The sequence below is a fragment of the Acipenser ruthenus genome, chromosome 27, assembly GCF_902713425.1.
Source record: "Acipenser ruthenus chromosome 27, fAciRut3.2 maternal haplotype, whole genome shotgun sequence".
Taxonomy (NCBI): domain Eukaryota; kingdom Metazoa; phylum Chordata; class Actinopteri; order Acipenseriformes; family Acipenseridae; genus Acipenser; species Acipenser ruthenus.
The window spans coordinates 19,403,292-19,426,708 of NC_081215.1; the positions used below are offsets into that span (position 1 = coordinate 19,403,292).

General features: G+C 37.0%; 1 protein-coding gene across 1 annotated transcript in view; it reads right to left on the reverse strand.

The window, feature by feature from the left end:
- Positions 1-5,680: 5,680 nt before the first annotated feature.
- Positions 5,681-23,417, reverse strand: part of LOC117432002 (otogelin-like) — a 54,869-nt gene continuing 37,132 nt past the window's right edge. The window contains exons 30-52 of the mRNA XM_059001784.1: positions 23,170-23,281; positions 22,483-22,562; positions 18,179-21,891; positions 17,716-17,893; positions 17,076-17,221; positions 16,603-16,692; positions 15,662-15,848; positions 15,298-15,518; positions 14,813-14,951; positions 14,519-14,707; positions 13,965-14,174; positions 13,666-13,770; positions 13,029-13,133; positions 12,604-12,705; positions 12,303-12,401; positions 12,180-12,220; positions 12,014-12,089; positions 11,367-11,545; positions 10,998-11,102; positions 10,143-10,262; positions 9,810-9,855; positions 6,674-6,753; positions 5,681-5,951 (exon numbers count right to left, since the gene is read on the reverse strand). Of these exons, the coding sequence (XP_058857767.1) occupies positions 5,751-5,951; positions 6,674-6,753; positions 9,810-9,855; positions 10,143-10,262; positions 10,998-11,102; positions 11,367-11,545; positions 12,014-12,089; positions 12,180-12,220; positions 12,303-12,401; positions 12,604-12,705; positions 13,029-13,133; positions 13,666-13,770; positions 13,965-14,174; positions 14,519-14,707; positions 14,813-14,951; positions 15,298-15,518; positions 15,662-15,848; positions 16,603-16,692; positions 17,076-17,221; positions 17,716-17,893; positions 18,179-21,891; positions 22,483-22,562; positions 23,170-23,281 (6,524 nt within the window). The 3' untranslated portion in view covers positions 5,681-5,750. The remainder of the gene's footprint in view (positions 5,952-6,673; positions 6,754-9,809; positions 9,856-10,142; positions 10,263-10,997; positions 11,103-11,366; positions 11,546-12,013; positions 12,090-12,179; positions 12,221-12,302; positions 12,402-12,603; positions 12,706-13,028; positions 13,134-13,665; positions 13,771-13,964; positions 14,175-14,518; positions 14,708-14,812; positions 14,952-15,297; positions 15,519-15,661; positions 15,849-16,602; positions 16,693-17,075; positions 17,222-17,715; positions 17,894-18,178; positions 21,892-22,482; positions 22,563-23,169; positions 23,282-23,417) is intronic.

A 23,417-nucleotide genomic window follows, 5' to 3' on the forward strand; every position in this document is an offset into this window, starting at 1 on the left:
GGGCAAGATATTTCATTGGTATACATTATGAAGTGGTGGCAACTATTATCTAGTTATGCTATAGCAAGGAAGTCAATATACAATTTATAAATTGTTCATATGAGGTATTTTGAAGAAATGCTGTATGTCTCTGTGAATGTCAAGTGGTGATTTGTTTAAATACTCTATCTGGTAAAAGTGTGTTTTTATGGAATGTTTTAACCTTCTTGTATTTTTAGGATTGATACAGTCTAGGTTCACATAACACCCAATAGAGACATCACGGTTTCTGCTACTCGTTCTCCCAGTAAAGAACATTTTCGTCCCATCAAGGCTTGTCTCTTGGTAGAGCATCATTTGCCTCTAATAGGGGGATCTAATTTAAAAGGACAGCATCTAGTCATTTTTTGAATGCTTCTAGTGATTTAGATCGTACTAGATGGTTAGATGGTTCCATGAACCTGTTTTTTTATTTTGCTTTGTTATATAAAGGATTTTTCACAACTTGCAGAATATGTAGGTACTGTATGTATAAACGATACAAGAAGTGGGCAAAACAAACCAAAATAATACTGAAGCGAAGCTGTCTCACTTTTGTGGCACTAAACAACTCCTGCATTGTATTGTATTGGCATTTAGAAATGTCTCACTGGTAGCCACATTCCCCAGGTTGTAGTAGAAAGTTATATCAGAACTGAATAATAATAGAGTTAATCATTTGTATTCAAGGTAAAAGCAGACAAACGTTTTGTCCTACAGCCTTTTAAGCACTTGAGGTAAAAACCTGAGACTTGAAATGGTCCTGGTCATTATGATATTACTCTAATACAGTTACTAATAAATAGAAGTTTGATTCATTCAGTAGTTGCAGAATTAAAAGTAAACAGTGCAAGATGTTCTGGGTATCTTATACAGTATGTGTAGGTAGTATCAGATTGTCTAGTAATAGAAACGCACTCCCATTCTGTAACATTTAATCTTGCAACTGATGAAGGGATGCAATGTAGGTGTCTGGCTCTTTAAATTCATATCTTCAGTAGACTTGATTCCATCAAGGCATACCACAAATTCTGCTGCGCATGGCATGTGCTCCATCCGTCTTGCATTACAGCTATAAGATCTGATTTACAGAGTGCTGTTCTCGGTAGACTTCACCCCTCTCCCATCTAGCACTGACGTGTCCTATTAGGGGCCGTGATGGGCCCATTTCAAAGGTACATGCTGCTTCCTTTCATCAAGGGAACCTAAAAACTTCATAGCATTCAATTCAATAGAGAATATATGAGGAACAGCTGTGAGAATGAGAAATGAAGGCACTACCAGAAATATTGCATACATTAAATTGTATACTACAAGTTCCAAATTATTTTATGGTAGGACATTAATGTGCAGTAAATTATTTAGTCGGTTTTGTCCAGTACGCTGCGTTTTGTTTTGTTTTTCCCCATTGCTAAAATGTTTCTATGTTGATGCTAAACCGATCCAGCAGAGGGCAGTATGTGTAAAAGTTATTTAAGTGCAATACCCTTCATATAACCCAATCAGTAATCTCCCAGTTAAACCAGGCTTTCAAAGGATCAATGCATTTGCTTGTCTGTTTTCACAGAGCAATGCTTTCAAAATTGGGTACAGCTGGAATTAATTGGCACTATTTTCTTCTCAAATCCCACTCAGACAAAACAGACCGATAACTGGCAAACACAAATAATAAAAATGCATCCGTACACACCATCTATTCAAATATTACTTCAGGTATTTAAAATGAATACCAGGTTTATTAGTGGTGTTTATCTAAAGAATCTGTTTTCATAGACCCTGATTTAGCATTAATCTTAAACTACCTAATGTTACCTTCCCAGATTAGCCCTAATCTGGGTCTGTGACATTGATAAAGCAAACCAAGCACATATAGAAAAACACAGATAAAGACTTCTTATCCAGATGTAATACTAAGTTTGTTTTTGTTTTATTTATTTGTTTAGTATGGTAAATACAGAAATAAGGTAGCCTGTCTGTCTTGGGGAAACATTATTTGAATAAACTTAATCATTTTTAAATGACCAATAGTTATGAATGATTAGTCATTTACACCAACATGCTAGTAATACTTGATACTGATTATTTGAATATGTGCAACTATATTATTAAATATAACACACACACATATAGTACAAATTAATATTAGACCACGTTATTCTTTTTTTTCCTCCTAATTCAAGCCAAATAAAATGCTAATTTACCCAATTTTATATTTCTCAAACCCCCCATTTTTACTGTAGTGTCTTCCACAATTTTGTCTCAAAGGCATTTCTGAATCTATTACATGAATATTAGCACTCCTTCTTGTCATAGCCTCATCACAATGTTCACCACTATCCAATGAATGGCCCTATGGACATTAGCAAAGGACTTGCTATTTAATCTGTTTTATACGGGCAGCAGTGTGGCGTAGTGGTTAGGGCTCTGGACTCTTGCCCGGAGGGTCGTGGGTTCAATCCCAGGTGGGGGGACACTGCTGCTGTACCCTTGAGCAAGGTACTTTACCTAGATTGCTCCAGTAAAAACCCAGATTGTATAAATGGGTAATTGTATGTAAAAAATAATGTGATATCTTGTAACAATTGTAAGTCGCCCTGGATAAGGGCGTCTGCTAAGAAATAAATAATAATAATAATATACGTGTAAGCAAGTTCAATTTAAATGGTGAATGAGAATGGAGAGACACAGCTACTGTACTGTACAGATCCCAAATGTTTTTGATTCCTCTTTTGCTGTGCATGGTGAGATACTATCCACTGCTCCATGCCTCATGCCTCTAGAAGTTAGATGAAAGCCTCTACTAATGAGAACCTCTTAACATCTGAAAACTAGTCACCAAGGACAAGGGCTGGTACCTCTAGAAATTAATTATTTGTTACCCAAGCACAGGTGTGGTGCAGGCAGCTCCTGGGTATGAAATGCTTTGAACTGACAGTAAGGGGCAGGAGATCAGTAGCTTTCAAAAAGGAATTGTTTGTGATGGAGTAGATTAAGCATGCTTCCATTGTCAAGTCGTGGTCAGGCTGGGTTCTATCTATCAGTATTCTTGTCCCAGAGCAGTCACCATCCACTAGAAAATGGCCAGATTCACTTAATAAAACAGCAATCAGGAATCCCCTAACCAGTGGTTCTAATAAGTGATTGTGTCTGTTTTTTCTTCAGAGAAAAATCAAACATACAAAAGCTTAAACTTTTCCTTCAAAGGTTAAATCTATTATAGCTGGAGACAGTCCCAATTTGTGTTCTGTGTGCGTCTTTGTTGTCTTCCAAGGAGGAAAAAAATATTTAAACTTAATCTCAATTGTGCACTGCTGGCGTTACCATTGTTTTTTAAATGAGTGCAAAATTGTACTGGAAAAAAAAAAAATTTGATCTTTCCGTCATTGCATTGTTTTTGTAGTGTATATAATTGCAAAGAGAAATTATTTAAGAGACTTTAAAGACCAAGTTTGGGCATCCATCTATTGCTCAATGAATTGTGATTAAACTTTGTATACATATTCCTTACCACATATTCTACTACTTACTCTGTCTTCAGTCAGCAATCGTGTTCAACTCTAGAAGTCTATCATAAAAACCCACACTGCATGTTACACATTACCTAGAACTGGGTTTGCAGACACTAAACACAGTACTGTAGTGCATTTTCATTGCTTCTGCAGCTGTAGGAACAGTTTTCAATTCCTGGATTTTCTTGTCAGGCTGGCAGAGTCCTTACACTCAGCTCCCCTTGTATTTGTACATTGAAAAACAGCAAGGTTCATCACACTTCCCCATGCCAGAGGGACACCTGTACGACAGAGCTGTCACCTCACTGCAAATCAGCAATGTGTTTCACTGCCCTTGCATAAGAAAACACTCATTTTCTAAGTCAATATTTATTGAAAAAGTATATATACTTGAGTGATACACATTAGATTCTTCATAACCAGATTGTAAGATGATGTTTATGTTCCCTTTCATGCATACGAGATGAACCAGTGAACATGTCTATTAAGGTTTAGTGTCCTAAAGATAACATGTTGTATATTTACTAGTAAAAAAAAAAGAGAAGCACATTTAGGATTTCTTACACATATTTTCCAACTGCTATCCCATGCAACAGGTATATTCTTTGATGTTTTGATTAGAACACATATTTGTCTGTTATTGTGAAAACTTAAGATTGTGAACATACTGGCAGATTTGTATAAGGACTGCACTGATTCTTTTTTCTTCTATTTTACAGTTTATATTTCAAAATCAAGTTAAATGTTTTCAAGCTTTTCTGGTTTATTTAAAAAAAAATGAAAGATATATGAACTAAAATGTATAGACTTTTGAAACCTAAAATATGACTACAAGAAGCCTGATATATTCTGAATGCAAATGAATAAATTAATAAAGTGCTCAAAATCTATCTAAAATCTAGTTGTGTAAAGCATTTAATATATAGTATTGAACTGGTATTGATTTTGCACAACGGGTAAAGTTGACTTACATGGGTAAATGTTTTATTGCTATAGGAAAACACTGAAAAGTTGAATAATTAAAAAAAATACTGTTTGACAGAATCATAGGCAATAGAAGGGAACTCATTTAAATACAAAATATAACACACAACATATTGACTTGTTTTAATTAAGTCAATAAAGTATGCCCAGAAGCTGTTTGATGAATGTGAAAATAAATATTACAGGATTGCATCTTACTGCATACTTACAATTGTACATACCTTTGTCTAGCCTAATAGGACTTTACTGTAGCATCTAAGAGCTTTAAGGGCAATTTGGCAATCTAGGGTTGGCTGAAGCCAGTATTTTCATTTGATCAAGTTCCATATGTATAAAACTAAAAAAGTGCCTTCATGTTAGCATTTACAATGTGTATACTATGTAACTGCATCATGTTCTATCTTTGTTGATTCCAATTGTGTTTTGCAGTGTCCGTTCTGGGAAGGCTAAAGTCCCAACACTTACGAGCTTACTTTTCAGATCTACTTTAATAGTGGTATAAAAAAAAGCAGGGTGTGATACCACTCCCCCATTCTAACTTTACTAGAGTCTGTGCACACACTCTCTTGTGATCAGTGTAGGTGACTGCCTGTAATGTGTTGCTAGTTTTCTGGACTTCTTTGCAAAACTCCAAACTGCTAAAAGCTGCTTCCTCTGTCTGTTACAAAAGCAATTTGTATCAGCTTGGGGTTTTGCAACAACGCAGCCTAGTTTAAGGATAAGTGCTATGGATTGTGCATAGGCACAGATTACTGACTAACATTGCAGTCTCCAAGAACTCATTTCTACTGTCTAAGATTTAGCAGCTTATAGGAAATTACACTGCTAAAAAGACTGTTGTAATTTGTACTTGTAAACAGAACTGTTGGTTTCCTCAACTGTAAAGAAAGTTAAATAACAATTCTTTAGAATGGATGTTGCCTGGATGGTGCCCAAGGCTACACGTCTAATTAGGAGGGATATTTTAATATATAAATAATATTTTAAAATAGCTTTTCATATTTTTTTTTTCTTTTAAAATACACTTCTCTAGTTAGTCAATAATCAAAATACTGATCCAGCCCTAGATGGTGTTTTTTTCCTGTATGTTGTGCAAAACCTATTTTAAATGCACAGTTATTGCTCTTTGTAGTGTGTGGATTCTCTCCCTCCCTCCCTCCCTCCCCTCCATGACTGCAAGCCACTTGAGGTTTGTGGAGTATTGCAGAGCCTGTTGTTGGATAATTGGTTAGCCTGTTACTAAGACCATTGACATGAACAGTCTGTCGGCTCCTGAATAGAGTAGTAGACCCACGTAGAGTTTCCACTACAGTAAAGTTGGACAGAGCGTCTTTGCAGCCCAATTTCTCTGCAACACTTGCAAAATCTGGCATAGGTGTTAATGTTGTAGTTATATATGCTGGCGGAGGGGCATTTTCCATCACAAGAGACTATATTAACCTGTAATAAAGCACAGAGATTTTCAGAATTAGCAAGAGAGCAAGAAACAAAACACTGGTATGACTTTTACTGTCTATATTTTTGGGGGGAATCTTTAGCATTAATGTAGCAGTATTGCATTAGTAATGATATGCCGGGTATTATGTTATTTGGTTTCTTAGTATTTTTAGTCTGATGTGAACAGACCAAATCAATCCTTTTGACTGTTCCCTGCATCCACCCTCAACATACTGCTTTTAACATTCCAGATTTGCTTTTATAAATAGTAATGCACATTTGCATCATCATTGTGCTACCTATACCACTAAGAGATTGTTTTTCATACACATACATTTGTTCAACACTTTGTAGATAATGAAACAATTATACCGGAGTTGCAGTATCAATATGTATACTGAGGTACAATCAAGCTCTGGCAGCTGATATTGGACTTTCAATCTCTGCTACTCGTTACAGAAAAGACCATTTCTCTGCCCACCAGTGCGGTCAGAGTACTTAGATTTAAGATAGTGTAGTAAAGTAGTTCATACACATAATGTTAATTAGACATCTTCTTAAAAGTAAATATTATTATTTAATATCTATGTTTCTATACAACCTTTTTTTAGAAGCGTCGCTAGATTTTGTGTGATATTTGTGGGGGGGTAATAGAAGTTCACATTTACTGTGGCATTCAAAACCACATAAGGAAAAAAACACCCCGGACTGGAATATGAACTTACAGGTCTGTTACTTCTACAGTCGTTTTTCCGGATAGTCATTCGGACTGTCACCTTCTGGCAAGACTTCCCATCTTCTTTACCTGAAGTAACAGAAGTATTGGAATATATGAATTCCTTGTTTAAAAATAGTGTTGCATACCTTTAATGGAATATTAACTGTTGTTGTTAAGTGCTAAACACTATGTTAATATCAGTGTATAGTATGCAACGAAGGGAAAAAGGGTATGTTACTTTAGTAATACTTAATTTCCTATGTTTAATATCTCTTTACGTGCATGCGGCATCATTCTCTGTTGCATTTGCAGCCTGCCTACTCTGCTATTTTTTATTACAACACTAATGTTAATTTGGCCAGGCAGACCAGTGTAATATACAATTCCCCGCTCCCTCTGACTAGACCAAGTTAGTGTAGATACATTCCTGTTTTGTATGATACACATCTGCTCAACCTCACCACATTGCACACAATTGAACTAATAAGCAAACATCAATGCTTAGTTTCTGTACCACTAGCAACATGAAGATCTGTTTTTACAACCAGTGAATCCCAGTGAATTTAGATCTATATCCATAAATGAAAAGGAGCTCAATTAACTGATTTAATTTATCTTCAAAGTCGTATTTTTGGTGGCAAAAATAAAACCTATATTAAAGCCAATTTGGATGAATTCCCTTGAATGCCACCCCTTATGTTTGAATTTAATGTTGCCCAAAATATGCAGAGCAGGCATATAGCAGTAGTTATTAAAACATTATACATATAACCAGTCGAAACAGCAGTAGATCAACATTAAATCAGTAATAAATGGAATGCCTGTATTAAACTTTACGTGGTGTCCACCATATTTTTTTTCTTTGAAAATCTTTGTATAATTCTGTGCATATTATCATCTCCACAGAGTCTGACTGCTGCATTATTAACATCTCTACATTTTGTTCCCTACTGGTTTACAAAATAACTTCTAACTAAATAAACTTAATTCTCTAACAAAATAACAATAGCTACAGCCTATACTCTGAATAGTCTTCCTATAGTAAATAAGCCAGAACACACATTTATAAATGTCTGTTTAACTGTAATTAGTGTACATCACAGTTTTTTCAAAATACTAATCTAACAGTGAGACGGAAAGTCAATGGAAAATTGTTGTGTTCCAAAGGATTTGGACAATGATGTATGGAAAATAATTATGGAGCCCAAACCAAAAGACCTATTTTAACAATAAAAAATCAAACCACTATAAATAAAATAAATATATTTTGTATTACACATCAGATAAAAGCAATTCAAGTGTTTACTAACAAAATGGTAAATGTTAGATAATACTGTAAACGTTTGGGTAATTTGGCATATATTCCATTATTTGTATTCATGTTTTTGTGATAGAATTTGCTAAGTTTGTGTCTGTTTTTGAAAACAGTGAAGAAAAATAAGGTTTGTTTTCAGTATATTTAAACTTAATATAAAATAGTAATTATTCCATAATAATTGCTTTTGTAACAGACTAATCTGTTTTACAGTGTATAATAAAAATGCCACATCACCCAAAGTGTTACAGCAGATATCCTACTAATGTTTTCACAAAACTAAATTATTAGTTTCTAGCACACTTTCAGATGCACAGATATATTGACTAAAACATGCAGTAAAACTAGAGGCTTTCTAACTGGCCACTACCAACAGTACATTGTTGGCAAACAACAATGCACTGCCCAGACAGTGCACCATGGAAAGACAGTCAGCTGTATCTTATATGTCATCAGTTTGGGAGAGAAAAAAAATGGTCAATGTTTTGGAGTTCTGAATCTTCTTTTAGGGAAGTACATTGTTGGAAATCAACAATGGTGATGGCTAGCCTTTTAGTCACTGATACCTTTGTCACAGTTAGAGCTAACTGTAGGAGGCAATGGGCTAACAGGGAATGGAAACAGGGATATTCCAGTACCTGGTGAGATTGTTACATGTTGATCAGATTGCAGTTTCACACAAAATGCAGCATTTAACATTAAAAACATTAGAAAAAGAAGAGCACAATTATAAAAACGGCATGGGGCAATATTGAATAGCCTAATTTCTTTTCTTGCAAAATGTATTTAAAACTATGATCCTGGTAATTTCAATTTTAATAGAGAGTGACTAAGCAAGAGCGTTTCTTGAAACAGGTTCTCTGCATTTTCCAATTGGTGTGTCGGGAATTACAGTGCAGGACAATTTAATTTGCAGAGTCCAGAAGATAAGTATGAAATTGCATAAAATATAGATCTGATTGGTTATGATCCTGTTAAATTACATTGTTCTTGCTCTAAGACAGCGATATGGTGTTGCACAAAGGTGCATTTAGCCCTTTGCGGTCCATTGTCGGACCTGGTCCCACATTGCAATTATTCCTATCCGGTCCATTGTCGGACCCTGTCCGACATCATCAAAAAAACGCAAAAAACGGGTTTCTAGTCGTTTTTTCTCTGGAAAAAGCCGAGAAAACCATTCAATGGCCGAGTGGGAGCGACAGGAGCCGAGACAAGCCGTAAAAAAATAAATAAATTAAAAAAAAGGCGTATCTTATGAATAGTCATACCTGCCCCTGGCATCCCATATGGGCGGTCATAAGGAAACAAGCTGGCTGATACTGCATCAGCGCACAGAGACTATCACGGACATTTGCTTTTTTGAGATGTTATAGTAATAAAATAATGACTTGGATTGCATTATTGAGGAGTTTGGTGATAAAACGAGTGATCAGGAGATGATTGATCGGTATGTACGACTATTATTATTATTATTATTTATTTCTTAGCATATGTGAAAGCGATAGCGAACGAAAGGGTGGGGCGGGGCTGGAGATGCCTAGTGAGTGCTTTGTTGATATACAGGGCTTTTTAAACCCGTTTGACCATGGGAAAAAAAATACTTTTAAACAGCGCGTCTAAAATTAATTGCGCGTGTGAAAATAAATTGGACCTGACGCGCCTGACGCGCACTTAATAAATGGACTGCAAAGGGTTAGAAATACAAAACATGTTGTAACACACTGAAATGTGCAGCTAGCAATTATAGTTCTACATGTGTGCATCACTACATTTCAACTACACAGCTGATGGGAACAAAAGCAGCGTCTTTTTTTCGTAATGTACTCACAGGTTTTACAGCAGCCGTCCATGTAGCTTATAACTGTTCCACCAATCTAGGATGAGATGGTAAGGATTACTGCTTCAAGTATAGCACCAGACTAAACAGTAAATTACATCTGTGTAACACTGTATGTTAAATGGGAATACCACCTGTAAATGTATTAACATAACATTATTAAGGGGAATGCATTTGTTTGGCAATACACTCTTCCAACAGGCATTTCATAAGTGTTTGCATATTGATTTTGCATTGATTTTGTGTTTGCATTGTGTTTTTACGTTCTTCATTACTTGTGGAGTACAGAAAGGGATTCATTGGTGGTAGAGGATTCATACTGACCTTCATGCACTCTGTTTCGTTAAATGGTGGGCAGCTAATAGAATAGCTGATGAGGGTGGGTCCTGATGTTGTATCTGTGCACTCGTACGTCTTACAGTTGAACATCCATGTTGTACCGGGCTGAGAAAAGGGGATTGAAAACTGTGCATTAACTGGTATTTAAATGAAGATGTTTATAGTAGTGTTATGCTAAAATGGAAATGTCCTGCACTGGAAATTTAAAAAAGTAGTAGTATTTTTAGTAATGCAAGAGAAACTCACACATACTTGTAATACCAGTGAAAGTCTCTTGTTCTCAATGTAGTCAAAGCACCAGCTTTTACTACTACTACCACGTTTTAAGATTAAAAAACGCAATTTAGTTAAATTGACAAACACAATTTATGTTTAAAAATGAAACCGAATCTTCCAATCTTCCAAAGTCATGGAATTTTGTATTCATAAAAAGTTTTTGTCCCCAGGATGTGAAAAGCTCTGTTGCATTGTTGGTGGTTAATAAAAAAAAAAAAAAAATTACACATTGTGCATATATCGTCTCATTGTATAATTAAATGAATTTGAATAGGTGCAGCATTATTGCAACATTCCTGGCCTGGGTCATTCTACTCCATTTAGTTAGGTGTAGAATGACATTTTTAGCTAAGTAAATTTCCTACAAGATATAAAATGTTACATTTTCAAGTGTTGATACATTTATGAATGAATCTGTATATCTGAAAAGAAATCTACACTGTGCGGTGGTTCAATGGAGAGTTTCTGAAATGTCCTTCTACACCTGATTAAAGTGTGGCACGACCCTCTGGAGAGAGTTCAGATTACTTCATGCAAACTTTGACTAATGTTACTCTTTCAAACCTTATACAGAGCAATGCTTCCGTTATCCATTTGGTAAATGCACGATGTATTCCTGCAAACTCCACAGCATGTCGTTAGGTCGTCAGGAGGTCTGTAAACTTGGTTCTATAAAAAAAAAAAAAGTTTGTGTTATTTTTCTCTGAAAAGCTGGAATCCAACACTGGAGAAAACACAGTAATTCATCTTAACTAAGGCAACATGAAGAGTTCCTTTGCAGGTCAGGTTAAAATATTGTTGAAATACTGGGAACCTTGTAATTGCCTTTAAATATACTGTATGGCAGGATTATCTGTGCAGGTCAAAAGAAAGTTATTATGTAACATGTTTTTTTTTTATTACTGAACTCAGTTGTGTATAAAGTGCACTTACTGGTTCGCACTGAGCTGTGCAGTTAGTCCTGCTGACTTGGATCTTGTAGAAGCTGGTTACTGGATCGGTATGGGAGGTGCATTGTGTAGTATAGCAGATACCCTCAGCAGTGTGCTCAACAAGTGTCTGCCCTGGTCGCATGACTCCCCGCTCCCCATCCACACACACCTGCTCTTTCACTGAACAAGAGTTGCAGAATTAGCCAGGTAACCGCTGCTAACCTAGAGTTTTCATCTCATGAAGCTATGTAACAAAATACAATCTTAAAGATACAAATTCATTAAATCAATCAAATAATTTAATAAAAAACACAAATACAATATCAAGACCTATTCTTTTTTTTTTCATTACCAACATAATCCATCCATAACTATAAAATACTCACCTGATGGCCTAAAACTCATTTTACCATTGAAGACATTGAAAAAGTCTTCTAGTCGAAATATTTGTCAACATTTTAGACTAAGTTTCTTTTAGTCTTACTAATATTTTCACCTGATTCAAACAAAGAGCAGATGATACATATTTTGGAAAGAAGCACCAGGCTCTTTGTCTCACTAAACAGTTGCATTTCCATTTATTTACTGTACTTACAATGCAATTGCTTGATTTCTTACTTGAATATAATGCTGCAGTATCCAACTTACCACACTTGTATTTGGAGCAGCCACATTGGTTTTCAGGGTCTGCGAGGAACTCATTGTCAATTTGAAGCATTTCTCCCTTTTGAAACAAAGAGTACATTAAATTACTCACAACAAAAATCACAGAAAGAAACAAGTTTTAAACATGCATTTTGTAAAGTCTGCATACCAGTTTACATTGTGGTTTAGGGATTGTGTCACAGGCACATTCTGGAAAATGAAAAAGAAATTGTAAGTTTGTACAAAAAGCAATAATAAACAAACTGAATCAAAGTTCTTATAATGACTTCACCGCATGTGTTCAATGGGCAGCATAGATCAGGACTCCATACTGTCACCACAGACATCCCCAAAGGACATGTGTACTCCGTACAGCGATATGTTTCACAAACTGAAAAACAGGCATGGGATTTGGGTTTTCAATTCACTTTGCTGAAGTATACTTTCTAAAATGATAGATGTGACGGGCACAGCTTAAGTCAATGCAGCTGATAAAGAATGTGCAATACACACAGGTGTTGATTTTATGGTATAAGAGACTCTATTTCCTCACATGCAGTTAGCTGTGCTTGTTGCACTGGATTCAAACTCACCACAGTGGTAAGGAGGGCAGCATCTGTCTGTGCTGTTTGCATCAACTGTGAAGACCTCTCCCTCCTGGCAGGTAGGGATAGTGTCCGAGCAGGACCCACACACTGTGTACAAATTCAACAGAACAATTACTGTAAATCAGAAACATATTCACACCATACCAACATATGTGGTACTGTATGTGTCTATAAAATACATATAATATAACCACTGTTTTACATATGTGCAACTGTATAGGAAACATTCACACTATACCCATGTATGTGTCTATAAAATACAGATAACCACTGTATTACAACTATATAATAATATGTATGATTTATACAAACTTGATTTTCAATTGGATGGTCAGAAATAGGCTGGAATACTGTTTTCTCATAGTTACTGGTGCTGTTTAAGGCCTGTGTCCAGTGACATTAGAACTTACTGCATATGTAAGCCATGCAGCAGCTCCCCTCAGTCTGGGTAGCAATCAAGGTCTGGTCATCTCTGCATGTTGGAATGTCAGACTCACACCTGTCTGGGTCACACTCTAAACAAACACGTATGAACACAGAAACGTCCAAGGTCAGTAAAAATGTAAAATTCCAGAAACAAACAGAATCTATGAAAATAGCCACATACTTTTTTCATGTAGTGTTGAAGTTGCCTCTCATCTTAAAATGTATACTGTATATAGTAAATATGGACTGGAGAGGAGGCTCATAGAGGGAAACTATGGACCCTGAGGGAAGAACTATAGTTACCAACAGGGGACTATAATGCCCAAAGCCACAGATTGTCCCCTGGAGGTAACTATTGTATTACTTGTATTGTAACACTTGAAATGTATTTGCTTACGATTGTAAGTCGCCCTGGATAAGGGTGTCTGCTAAGAAATAAATAATAATAATAATAATAACTATAGTCCCCTGGTGGAGGTAACTATAGTTCTTCCTGAGGCACTCCTTCCCAGACTAAATCTAAGGATCATCAAAGTTTTAGGATTCATACATCTTTACAGAGGAATTATTAAGTATTACAGTACTGTATTTGTATATTTTATCAGATAAAACTATGCTTACCACATATATAATCTGGACAACAGGAGTAGTCTCTGTAGTAGGAAACCAGTTTTTCGCCATATTTACACTCTGGAGCATACTGGTCGCATAGCGTCTGATTGCAAACTAGACAAAAATAAATGATTAGGTAAAAAAAGCAGTTTCCTACTTATTGACCCATGTTGCTACATACAATTGACTTTTATTAAAGTAATGCATTAGAACAGTGCTACTGTAGCTAGTGGCATGAACACATGATGTAAATGCCAGGGAGTTCATACTCTCTCAGATCAGATAGATGATGGCTCTATAGTACATACCACAAGCTTTCTGGGGGCAGCAGCTTTTGTCATCAGCCAGACTAACAGTCACTTCTCCAGCCTTGCTACAGACAGGCTCCGGGACCTTGGTGCAGTTATGCTCCACTGGGATGATGGAGTCATTGTCACATTTGTACATGCAGCAGCCATCCTTTGAGGCCTTCCAGACCTCTCCTGACGCGTGAGGAGTCCCAAAGCTGTCGGTACAAGCTGTAATCATGGAGATCTAAGGTTACATGCGACAGATTTTATACGGTTTACCCCATTTTTGAAATGTGTTTATATGTTTGATCACCCATGTTTACTTTTGATGCACGATTTGCTGTACAGACTGTTCAGATGAAGAATCTTGGTCGTTTTTTTGGAGTTTCTTATTACTGGTTTACATGGAGAATCAGCTTAATTCTGCAGAGTATGTGAAAACTAATATGCTGAATTCCCCTTGCTTTTTCTTGTCTGGAAATGCAACCGTTGTAAAATGATAGAGTTTTCTATGAGTACTGGTGATTAATGCTTATAAAACCAGAAAACTGGCCTTTATTGTAAACACATACCACACTTCTCACTGGGAATACAGAGAGCAGAGTACGGGCGATGGAGGACTGTTCCCTCTGGACAAACACAGCCCTCAGTTAGTCCTGAGCATTCCTCTGGATCCGAATCAAACTCGTGGTTTGGGCACGTCTTGGCATTGCATGCTGGCAAACAGGCCTGGTATCTTAACTCTGGAGGGCACATGAACGCTAAGAGAGAAGAAAAAAAAAGGGGTAAATTGAAATTTGGAACATTTGATCATTGAACAAATTACTAGTCGTTGCGACTGATTTTTTTAAAAAGTGATTACTTACAGCAATAGTCAGGACTCCTCCATTCTATACAGATACTGAACTTGTGACAGGCAGCCACATACGCAGCCAGTGCTGTGCAGGGGCTCTTCACATACTCTGCATCCCGAACCCACACTTCACAAAACATTTTGGGTGGGACCTAATAAACCAAAATGAGACCCCATCAGTAACAAGTAACTCTTTTCAAATCACAGATTTGGTCTGATATTCCACAGTGAGAAAATTGGCCAACACTGGTACATTTACTATGAATAACACCAGTGATTTCAGAAGGCAGGAAACTAATTTGTGTATAAGGCACAATCTCCTTCCTATACATACAACTTCTGCACATTAAATAGGTACAGTAAACAGGCTAAATTAAATCTTTAAGAACGTGTGCCACAGACAGAAGGCTGTTTCGGCTTGAATCCCCTAGTACATAAAAGGCAAGGTAGATGTGGATAACTACAAGGTCAAAGCAGTGTTTCAAAGGGTAAACATACAAAAGCATGGCAGCTGCTGAAGGTCTGGTTGCTGAGCATGCTTAAGCATTCCGAGCAGTCGCTGGTGGAGCAGTTCACTTCCCGGCGGCGGTTCTGTCCCATGAAGCTTGTTGTGTTTGGCACTTGCCAGCTGTCAATAAATACTGTTGGGTCCTCACTTTCACTCACAGTTGTCCCATTGAACAATGTGAGGTCATTGGTTGGGTCTCCATCACAGCAACCTGCAGAAAGTTGGAATATCAAAAGCAAATATAATACACTGTACAAGCATGCATCCACGACTTGTCAACTCGTTTAAAAAAACATTAGATATAATAGATTATATTTGTTGGCTGCAGCTAATAATGGTTTATCCAATACATACCGCACAATCCCATTGTGGTGAGCTTGTGGCTGGGACTGTCTGTCTCAATGACCATCATTCCTGTGCTGTGAAACCACTGGATCTTGAGTCCAGCTGGGGTCTTAATTAAATACATGTTACCAGTGTCCAAGATTTCAAATCCATTTTTCTTAAAGCGTGGCCGCGCATACCTTGAGTTCACATACAACTTTTTTGGAGGGGGGGGGGGGGGGGGGGAATAAAATATTATAATTGCATGTTATTGTTTGTTTATTCCTTCAAACCTCAATAAAAAGTTTTTCACAATATAATAATAATATACAAAATCCTGAATAATATCAACTTTCTGAAACTGCAAAATATCTTTACAATGCTCTACTTACTATAATAAAAGCCTAGCAACATGCAATAGATTACATTGAAAGCATGGTAAAGCATAGGTAAGCATTGTAAAGACTAGTGAAGTATGGTAAAGCACAAGGTAAACCAGGATAAACAGTGGGAAAAGTATGGGAAAACTTAAAAAAATATAAATGTAAATATAGTGTGGTAAACTCATATAAGGGATGTACTGTGATTCTTGAAATGTATTTTTGTTTACGACTGTAAGTCGCCCTGGATAAGGACGTCTGCTAAGAAATAATAATAATAATAATAATAATAATAATAATAATAATAATAATAATAATAATAATAATAATAATAATAGAAATGTGATTTCTGGTTGTTCTGACCTTGAGCGGAGTGAAAATCAGCTTGAATCTTACACCCTATAGTATGTATATTTTTAAAGTAAGAATAATTACAACTGTACAGCTATCTTAATACAAGCCACCTGTTACAAACATGTGTGCAAAGGTGGCTTGTATTTCAGGTCACTGTATCACATCAATATCAGGGTCTACTATATTTTGTGTATATTGTATGAAATGAAGTAGAGTACAGTAATTAAAAAGACTTACTCTTCTCTGTAGACGATCAATCAGCACTTGATGTGCTTTGTGTGTTATATTGAGAGCTACCAGGCACAGGTTAGTGAAATTCCATAGAAGCTGTGATGCAACATAAAAAAAAAGAAAATATCAGAATTAAGTGTGTTCTTTTTGTGAAAATCGGACATCTTTAAACAAATACGATTCAATGCTGTTTTATGAAGGATTTAACCCATCACATGATCAATTATGTACCAACAAATAATAAACATCTTTATTCATATAAATAATTTTAGTTGATTTAAAAAAAAATGTAAGTTAACAAAACCTACTACATACTAAAAACTTTCTATTGCAAAAGTATAACTGCAAATCAAATGGTTTTAAAATAACTTCTAGCACACCCATCCACCTATGATGGACTTTTACAAACGTGTTAAACCAACAAGCAATGCTTCATGTGAAGTTAAGAATTAAGAAAGTTTAAAAACAGAAAAACGTACCGTGTCTGAGCTTTGGCACTCCTGAACTTGAATGCTTACGGTTTCGTTTGGCAGCTGAGTTACAATATAGGAAGCCGCTTTATAGATGGCCACACTATTACCATCAAAGGTAATAATGTTTAAATCTGGAAAAACAGAGCAGCGACCTGGGGAAATACATTGATAAAAGAACAAAATTAAATCCACAAAAACACTTTTCAGAATGGGAAAATGTTGCATGGTATTGCTTAGCCTGATCTAAAACTGTACTACAGTACCACTGCCCGATTTAAATGTGCTTTACTTATTTCTATTAGGAAGCAATCCACTTAAAAAAAACCTGTAAATAAAATTAGGCTGGTCATGTATTGTATTATAGAAATGTACTCAAATCAAAGTTTGTACATACAACCCTTATACTGAAATCAAAGCTTTCACCTTTTTTTTTGTTTTTTGACTGGCATCTTTTAGTACTATTTTTTCATTACTGTATGTTTTCTATGTTTTTTAATCCTACCAAATCTCAGTAAAAAATAAAAGACATTTATATCTGCACCTGTAAAATGCAACTATTTTTGCTAATTTAAAAAAAAAAAAGATCTAAAGTATCAGTTACATGAAGCAGTGAACTGTTTCTCCACAGGCAGGTTTCAGAACTTACAGGGGCAATCCCACTGTGGACAGCACTTGTCACCGTTCACCAGTATAGCGAATCCCAGGAGACCACAATTAGGAGGCGTTGCATTGTAGGGACAATTCTGGGATTTATTGAACAGCATCAGTTGTCCGTTCATGCAGACATATTTTGTGCAATCATCAATAATCTCAGAATACTGAGGCTGTAAAAAAAAAAAAGTAATTAAACAAATCAAACTTTTTTTTAATAACAAAGCTAACCGCCCCTTTGACATTCCTGCTTCCTAACCAACTGTACTGTACTTACATTCTACCCCAAAACTACCACAAAACACAGTATAAAAGGACCAACTTTATAACTGACTTCCTACAGTATGTACAGCGGTTTGTACTGAATTCACAAACACACCATTGTAGCCTGTATTTAACTTTATGCATTTTTACATTGAAGTACTGTATATTATCTTGAGTCAACATAAATTACTTACAGTGCACATCTTGGTTGATGTAACTAAAGTAGTTGTTGTATGAGCACTTGTTGACTGAGGTGATAATGGTGTCAATGTTTCATTGCTGCTGAGTAGGGGTGTTGTTGTCTGAGTGGACCAGTACTCTGTTGCATTTGTATAGGAGGTGGAGGTGGATACAGATGGCCCTGATACAGAAGAACTCTCTGTTTCAGCTGTTGTTGCTGGTGGAGATGAAGTTGGTGAAACAGTACTAAGAACAGATACAGTTATATTGCTAACAGCTTTTTTAGATGTTGTTAACCAGTATTCAGAAGAAGTGGTCCTTAGACTCTCTGCAGCTGTGGTAGCGTTTGGAGTAACCCGAGTAGTTGCAGCAGTTGATTCTAGCGTAGAAGCCGGCTGTTTTGTTGTTTGACCAGTACTGGTTTCTGGTAGAGGAGTTGTTTTATATGTAGACATAGTGGAGGTTTGGGCTGCAGTTGTAATGAATGTAGTTGTTTCTTTACCAGTTGTAGTTAGTACTGTGGCATTAAGCACGGTAGTCACACTCGCTGTCGTGACTGGTTTGGATGGAGTGACTGCTTGGGTTGTCTGCTTTTCTGTCCGTATGGATGCAGTGGTAGCTGCAGTTGTGACAGCACTTGCTGTGACTGGAGAGTAGATTAGTAAAGTGGTAGCAGTAGAAAGAGGTACTATCGTTGTTGATACAGTTACCTCTTCAGTGGGGGTTTTGCCTATAGTTGTCCATTTTTCTTTTGGTGTTTCTGTAGATGAAGTGGACAGTGTGGTCGTATGAAGTGTTGTACCCAGAGTGGGTTTTGGTGCTGGAGATGTGGTTGTAACAGTGCTCACTGTTTCAGGAGTCACCTGTGAAGTACCCGTTGTTCTCAAAGTTACAGCTGGTGTTGCTGCATGCGATTCAGAAGATGCACTTAACAATGTGGTAGATACCTCTTGTTTTGGAGGGACAGTAGATACTCCTTCCTTTCCTGTAAATGCTGTAGCATTTGTTACTTCGGTTTTCAGTTGAGACGTGGTTAAAGATGACAATGTAGAAGTTTCAGGTGTCTGAACAGTTTCTGATGAAGTTGTCACTTTACTTGTAGATAGAGTTGAACCAAGCAGCTGAGCAGTTGTGGATAGTAATACTGGTGCTTCTACCATAGTTGTACCAGATGAAAAGGGAGTATGTTTACTTTCTCTACCTGGGGTTGTCCCAGCTGTACTTTTTATGGTAGAAAATACAGATCTGGTGGTTGCTGTAGTTGTTGGTTCAGAGGTAAACATGGTTTGTGAAGTAACAGTCTGCAACCTGGTGGTAGATGATTTTATTAAAGTTGTTGAGGAAGTCTGGCTAGTTGTAGAGCTGCTTTGCACTGTTTCTGCAGCTGTATCTGGATATGGGGTGGCTGGCTTGGCTGAGTGCTCACCTGTACTTGTCTTTTCTGTTGGATATCCTGTTGTTAATGAAGTTCCATCTGGGAGAGTTTGGTAGAGAGTTGTTGTCTTGGAGGTGGTTAACTGTGGTAATGATGATACAGTAGCCACGGTGGAAACGAACTCTTCAGAGGTTAGTGGAGGTGTGATACTCGGGTGCGTAACAGGCTTTGTGGAGAATATATAACCCGTTGTTGTAGTCTCTGCAGTATGTTCTGTTGAGCTTGGATATGTTGGGGTGGTGGAGCTTGTTATTGATTTTGATACAGCACTAGATGTAATGGAGGTTATTGTTGTCCAGACCTTCTCAGAAGCCACTGAATACGGTGTTACTGATACTGTTGTCTCAGATTTAGTAGGTTCTAAGGTAGTTTTAGAGAGTTCAGTTAGGAATGGATACACTGTGGTGGTCCCTAATGTTGTGATATTTGTGTCCACTTTATCCACTGTGTGCAACGTCGTTAGGGTTGTTTTTGTCAATTCAGCAGACGTCGATGCAACTGTTTCTGCTGTAGTCTCTTTAGTTGACGCGGAAGTGGTGGTTTTGGTGGTTTCCACACCTACTTGATGAGTAGATGATGATGTCTCAGTTGAAGCAATTGTCGTTGGAGGTACCTCTTGTGTGGTTCTGCCCGTCTCTGTGGAAGCTAAAGGTACAGCTGAAGCAGGGGTTGTTTCGACCCTTTCTGTTGGATATGCAGTCGTTTTTGTTGTGGTTGTAAGTTTAGTAGGGAATGATGAAGTGGTTTTCTCAGTCATAGGTCCTACAGTAGTCTGCGTGTATGCTGAAGGGTATGCAGTTGTTCCTAATGACACTGTTGGTCCTACAGACACTGTAGAAGCAGCCGAAGATTCAGGTACAGTTAGCTGTGTCGTAGATGCTGTCGTTTTTTCTGTTTCAAATGGAGATACATATATCGTACTTTCTGAAGTTTCTGGTTTAGTAGTTAGTGGTGTCTTAATTTCTTGTACTGTTGTTTTTACAGTTTCAAGGGGAGAGACATATGCAGTACTTTTTGAAGTTGTTGATTCTGTAAAAAGTGGGGGTTTGGTTTTCATGGTAGCATATGTAGTTTTTCCAGTCTCAACTGGAGGAGAATAACCAGGGCTTTTTGAAGTTGTTAGTTGAGTAGAAAGTTGAGGCTTAGTTTCCACAGTTGTAAGTGTTGTTTTTCCAGTCTCAACTGGAGGAGAATAACCAGGGCTTTTTGAAGTTGTCAGTTCAGTAGGAAGTTGAGGTGTAGTTTCTGCACTTGTAAGTGTTGTTTTTCCAGTCTCAACTGGAGGGGGATAAACAGTACTTTTTGAAGTTATTGCTTCAGTAGTAAGAGGAGATTTGGTTTCTGGTGTGGTATACGCAGATGTTTTTACAGTTTTAAATGGAGAAGAGTATACTGTACTTTCAGAAGTCAGGGATTTAGTAGTCAGTGGAGAAACAGTTTTATCTGCCACCTTTGTACTGGTATCTATATACATTGTTGTAGGGGCCACTGTTGCAGAAGATGTTTCTGTAACTCTTGAAGTCCCTGGTTGTTTTGTTGGCCCTTTACTGGTAGTTGTATAAGCAGGTAAACCTGTCACTTCAGCTGTAGACACTGTTGTCTTTTCTGTCTCCTCGAGAGGTCGGGGGGATGTGCTTGTCAGTACTGTGGTGGCTTTAGATGGCGTTTCTATGGCGCTTGATGTCCAGTCCACTGTAGGAAGCAACTCTGTTTCTGGCACTACAGAAATAGTTGTCACTTTGGAGATTTCTGGTGGTTTAGTAGTCGTGGTCTGCAAAAATGCACCAGCTGCAGAAGAGGCAGTTGTGCTTTCTGTGGTTGTTCTTGTGGTGTATGGAGAACTTGGTGTAGTCTGAAGCTCACTTGTGCTAATCGGGATGCTAGTTGAAGTCACAGGTGTTTTTGCAGTTGTCGCTAATGACTCAGTAACCAACGTCAAGTTGGATACTGTTGGTGAAAAAGTAACCGCTCCTTCGGGTTTAGTGACATCAGGTGCCAGTGTTGTGATAGTCGTAAAAAGTGATTCTGTTGTATCACCTGGTGTGGTCTGAATGGTAGGACCTAAAGGTTTGGGTGAGATGGTCATCACGAAAGAGGCTTCTGTTGATGAAGTGGGTGTTGGGGATGTGCGTTGTGTTTCTGTTGTGGTTCGTGCTGCAGCAATGGGTGCAGCGGTGGATAGGGTTGAACCCAGTGAAACAGTAGCGTTAACAGAAGGTGAAGTGACAGCTCCAGGTGTTGATACTGTGCTTTGGGGAGTAATTGGCTCAACAGCAACTGCTGGCTTAATGCCTGGGGATAAATAATAAAACAACTGTTAGATAAGTACAGTTATTTAAGAAAAAAAAATAAAAAGCTAAATGCATTACTTGTGGCAGAAGTAAAATCCCAGCACCCGTGCTTTGGCATTTAAGGTTATTGCTTAAAGCTTAATTAAACAGATGTTGGAATGAATATTTAAACTTCTAAGAAACTTGATATTTTACATTGATGATGTAATATATACTGGGCTCAACGAATAAGCCAAAGAGCATGTGCAAAGTGTAGTTTTTACTGTATTAATATCATGATAATCTTTCACCCTGCTGGGGAGAGAAGAAAGTGTTCTTTGAAGTCAATTTTTTTTATTCAATTTTGTAAATAATGTCAGCCCTTTAAAAAGAAAAAAACAGCTATCAATTTAGACAAGTATCTGTATATTTTACAGTTTATCTCCTTTGTTTTTAAGGTAATTTGATAAGGTACCAGGTTTATTTTTCATTTACTGTAATATGTTACTTATGTTACATTTTCTTCAGCTAATTCAAATAATAATAAAAATAATAATATTTGTTTGAATTTTGAAAGAATATTCTAACATAAAATATGAATCTGATCGCTTACAGTCCTCGAGATAGACGCATCTTTGTGTTACTTCATCCAGCACCATGTTGTGTGGGCATTGTGGCATACATCCTTCCACTCTGAAAGAGGAAACACTTTTTATTGATTCTTATTAAACCCTTAGATTTCAACTCATACCTAGTCACTTGACCAAAAAAAGTCACTCTAGCGGATCAGTAGTTGAAGAACTATTGCCCTCTGATGTCACGCAGAGGTTAACAATCAACAAAAATATTGCCTTCTGAAATCACAGGTTACAAAGAACATACGACTTTGAATAACTAACTGGTGCTTATTACTAAAGGTTATTATAATAATAAATGTAGAGAAGTAAACTAAAAAGGTGTTAATCCAAGTTACAAGCTTTCATAGAAACAGCTACATAAACCTCAATAAAAGAAAACATATACAAACCATATGTATGCTGCAAGCCATTGTGCACATACTGTATATGTACGGTAGCAGAGCTATTAATAACAGATCAAAACAAACTGACTATCAATACTTAATACAAAACTGAACTTACAGGCTTTTTTCTTTTTTTCTAGTTGCCAGTACTTTACTAAAATATTCTAAAGAATAAATATAGGATTTTGATGAGAATGAAAAATATATCCTTTCACGTTCATTGAAACTGAGAATTCATAAAAATGATTTCCCCACATGTGTACATACGTTCCCACATACTTTGGTATTGTGTTACAGGCCTCTCCTGCTGGGTCGCTACATGTTCTAAAGCATGCACTCACACAGGCATCATATCTCCACTGACAGGTTGAATGGGATGGGAATTCAGCTTCTAGAAAAAGCATATGTGTTAACTGCATTAATATACAGGAGAATTGCTGTAGAATCCCTGTTGGCAGCGGCTGTTCCAGAAGCAGATGCATAGGAAGAACATACGAAAGGTTCTAGAAATAATTCTACTTCTGCAA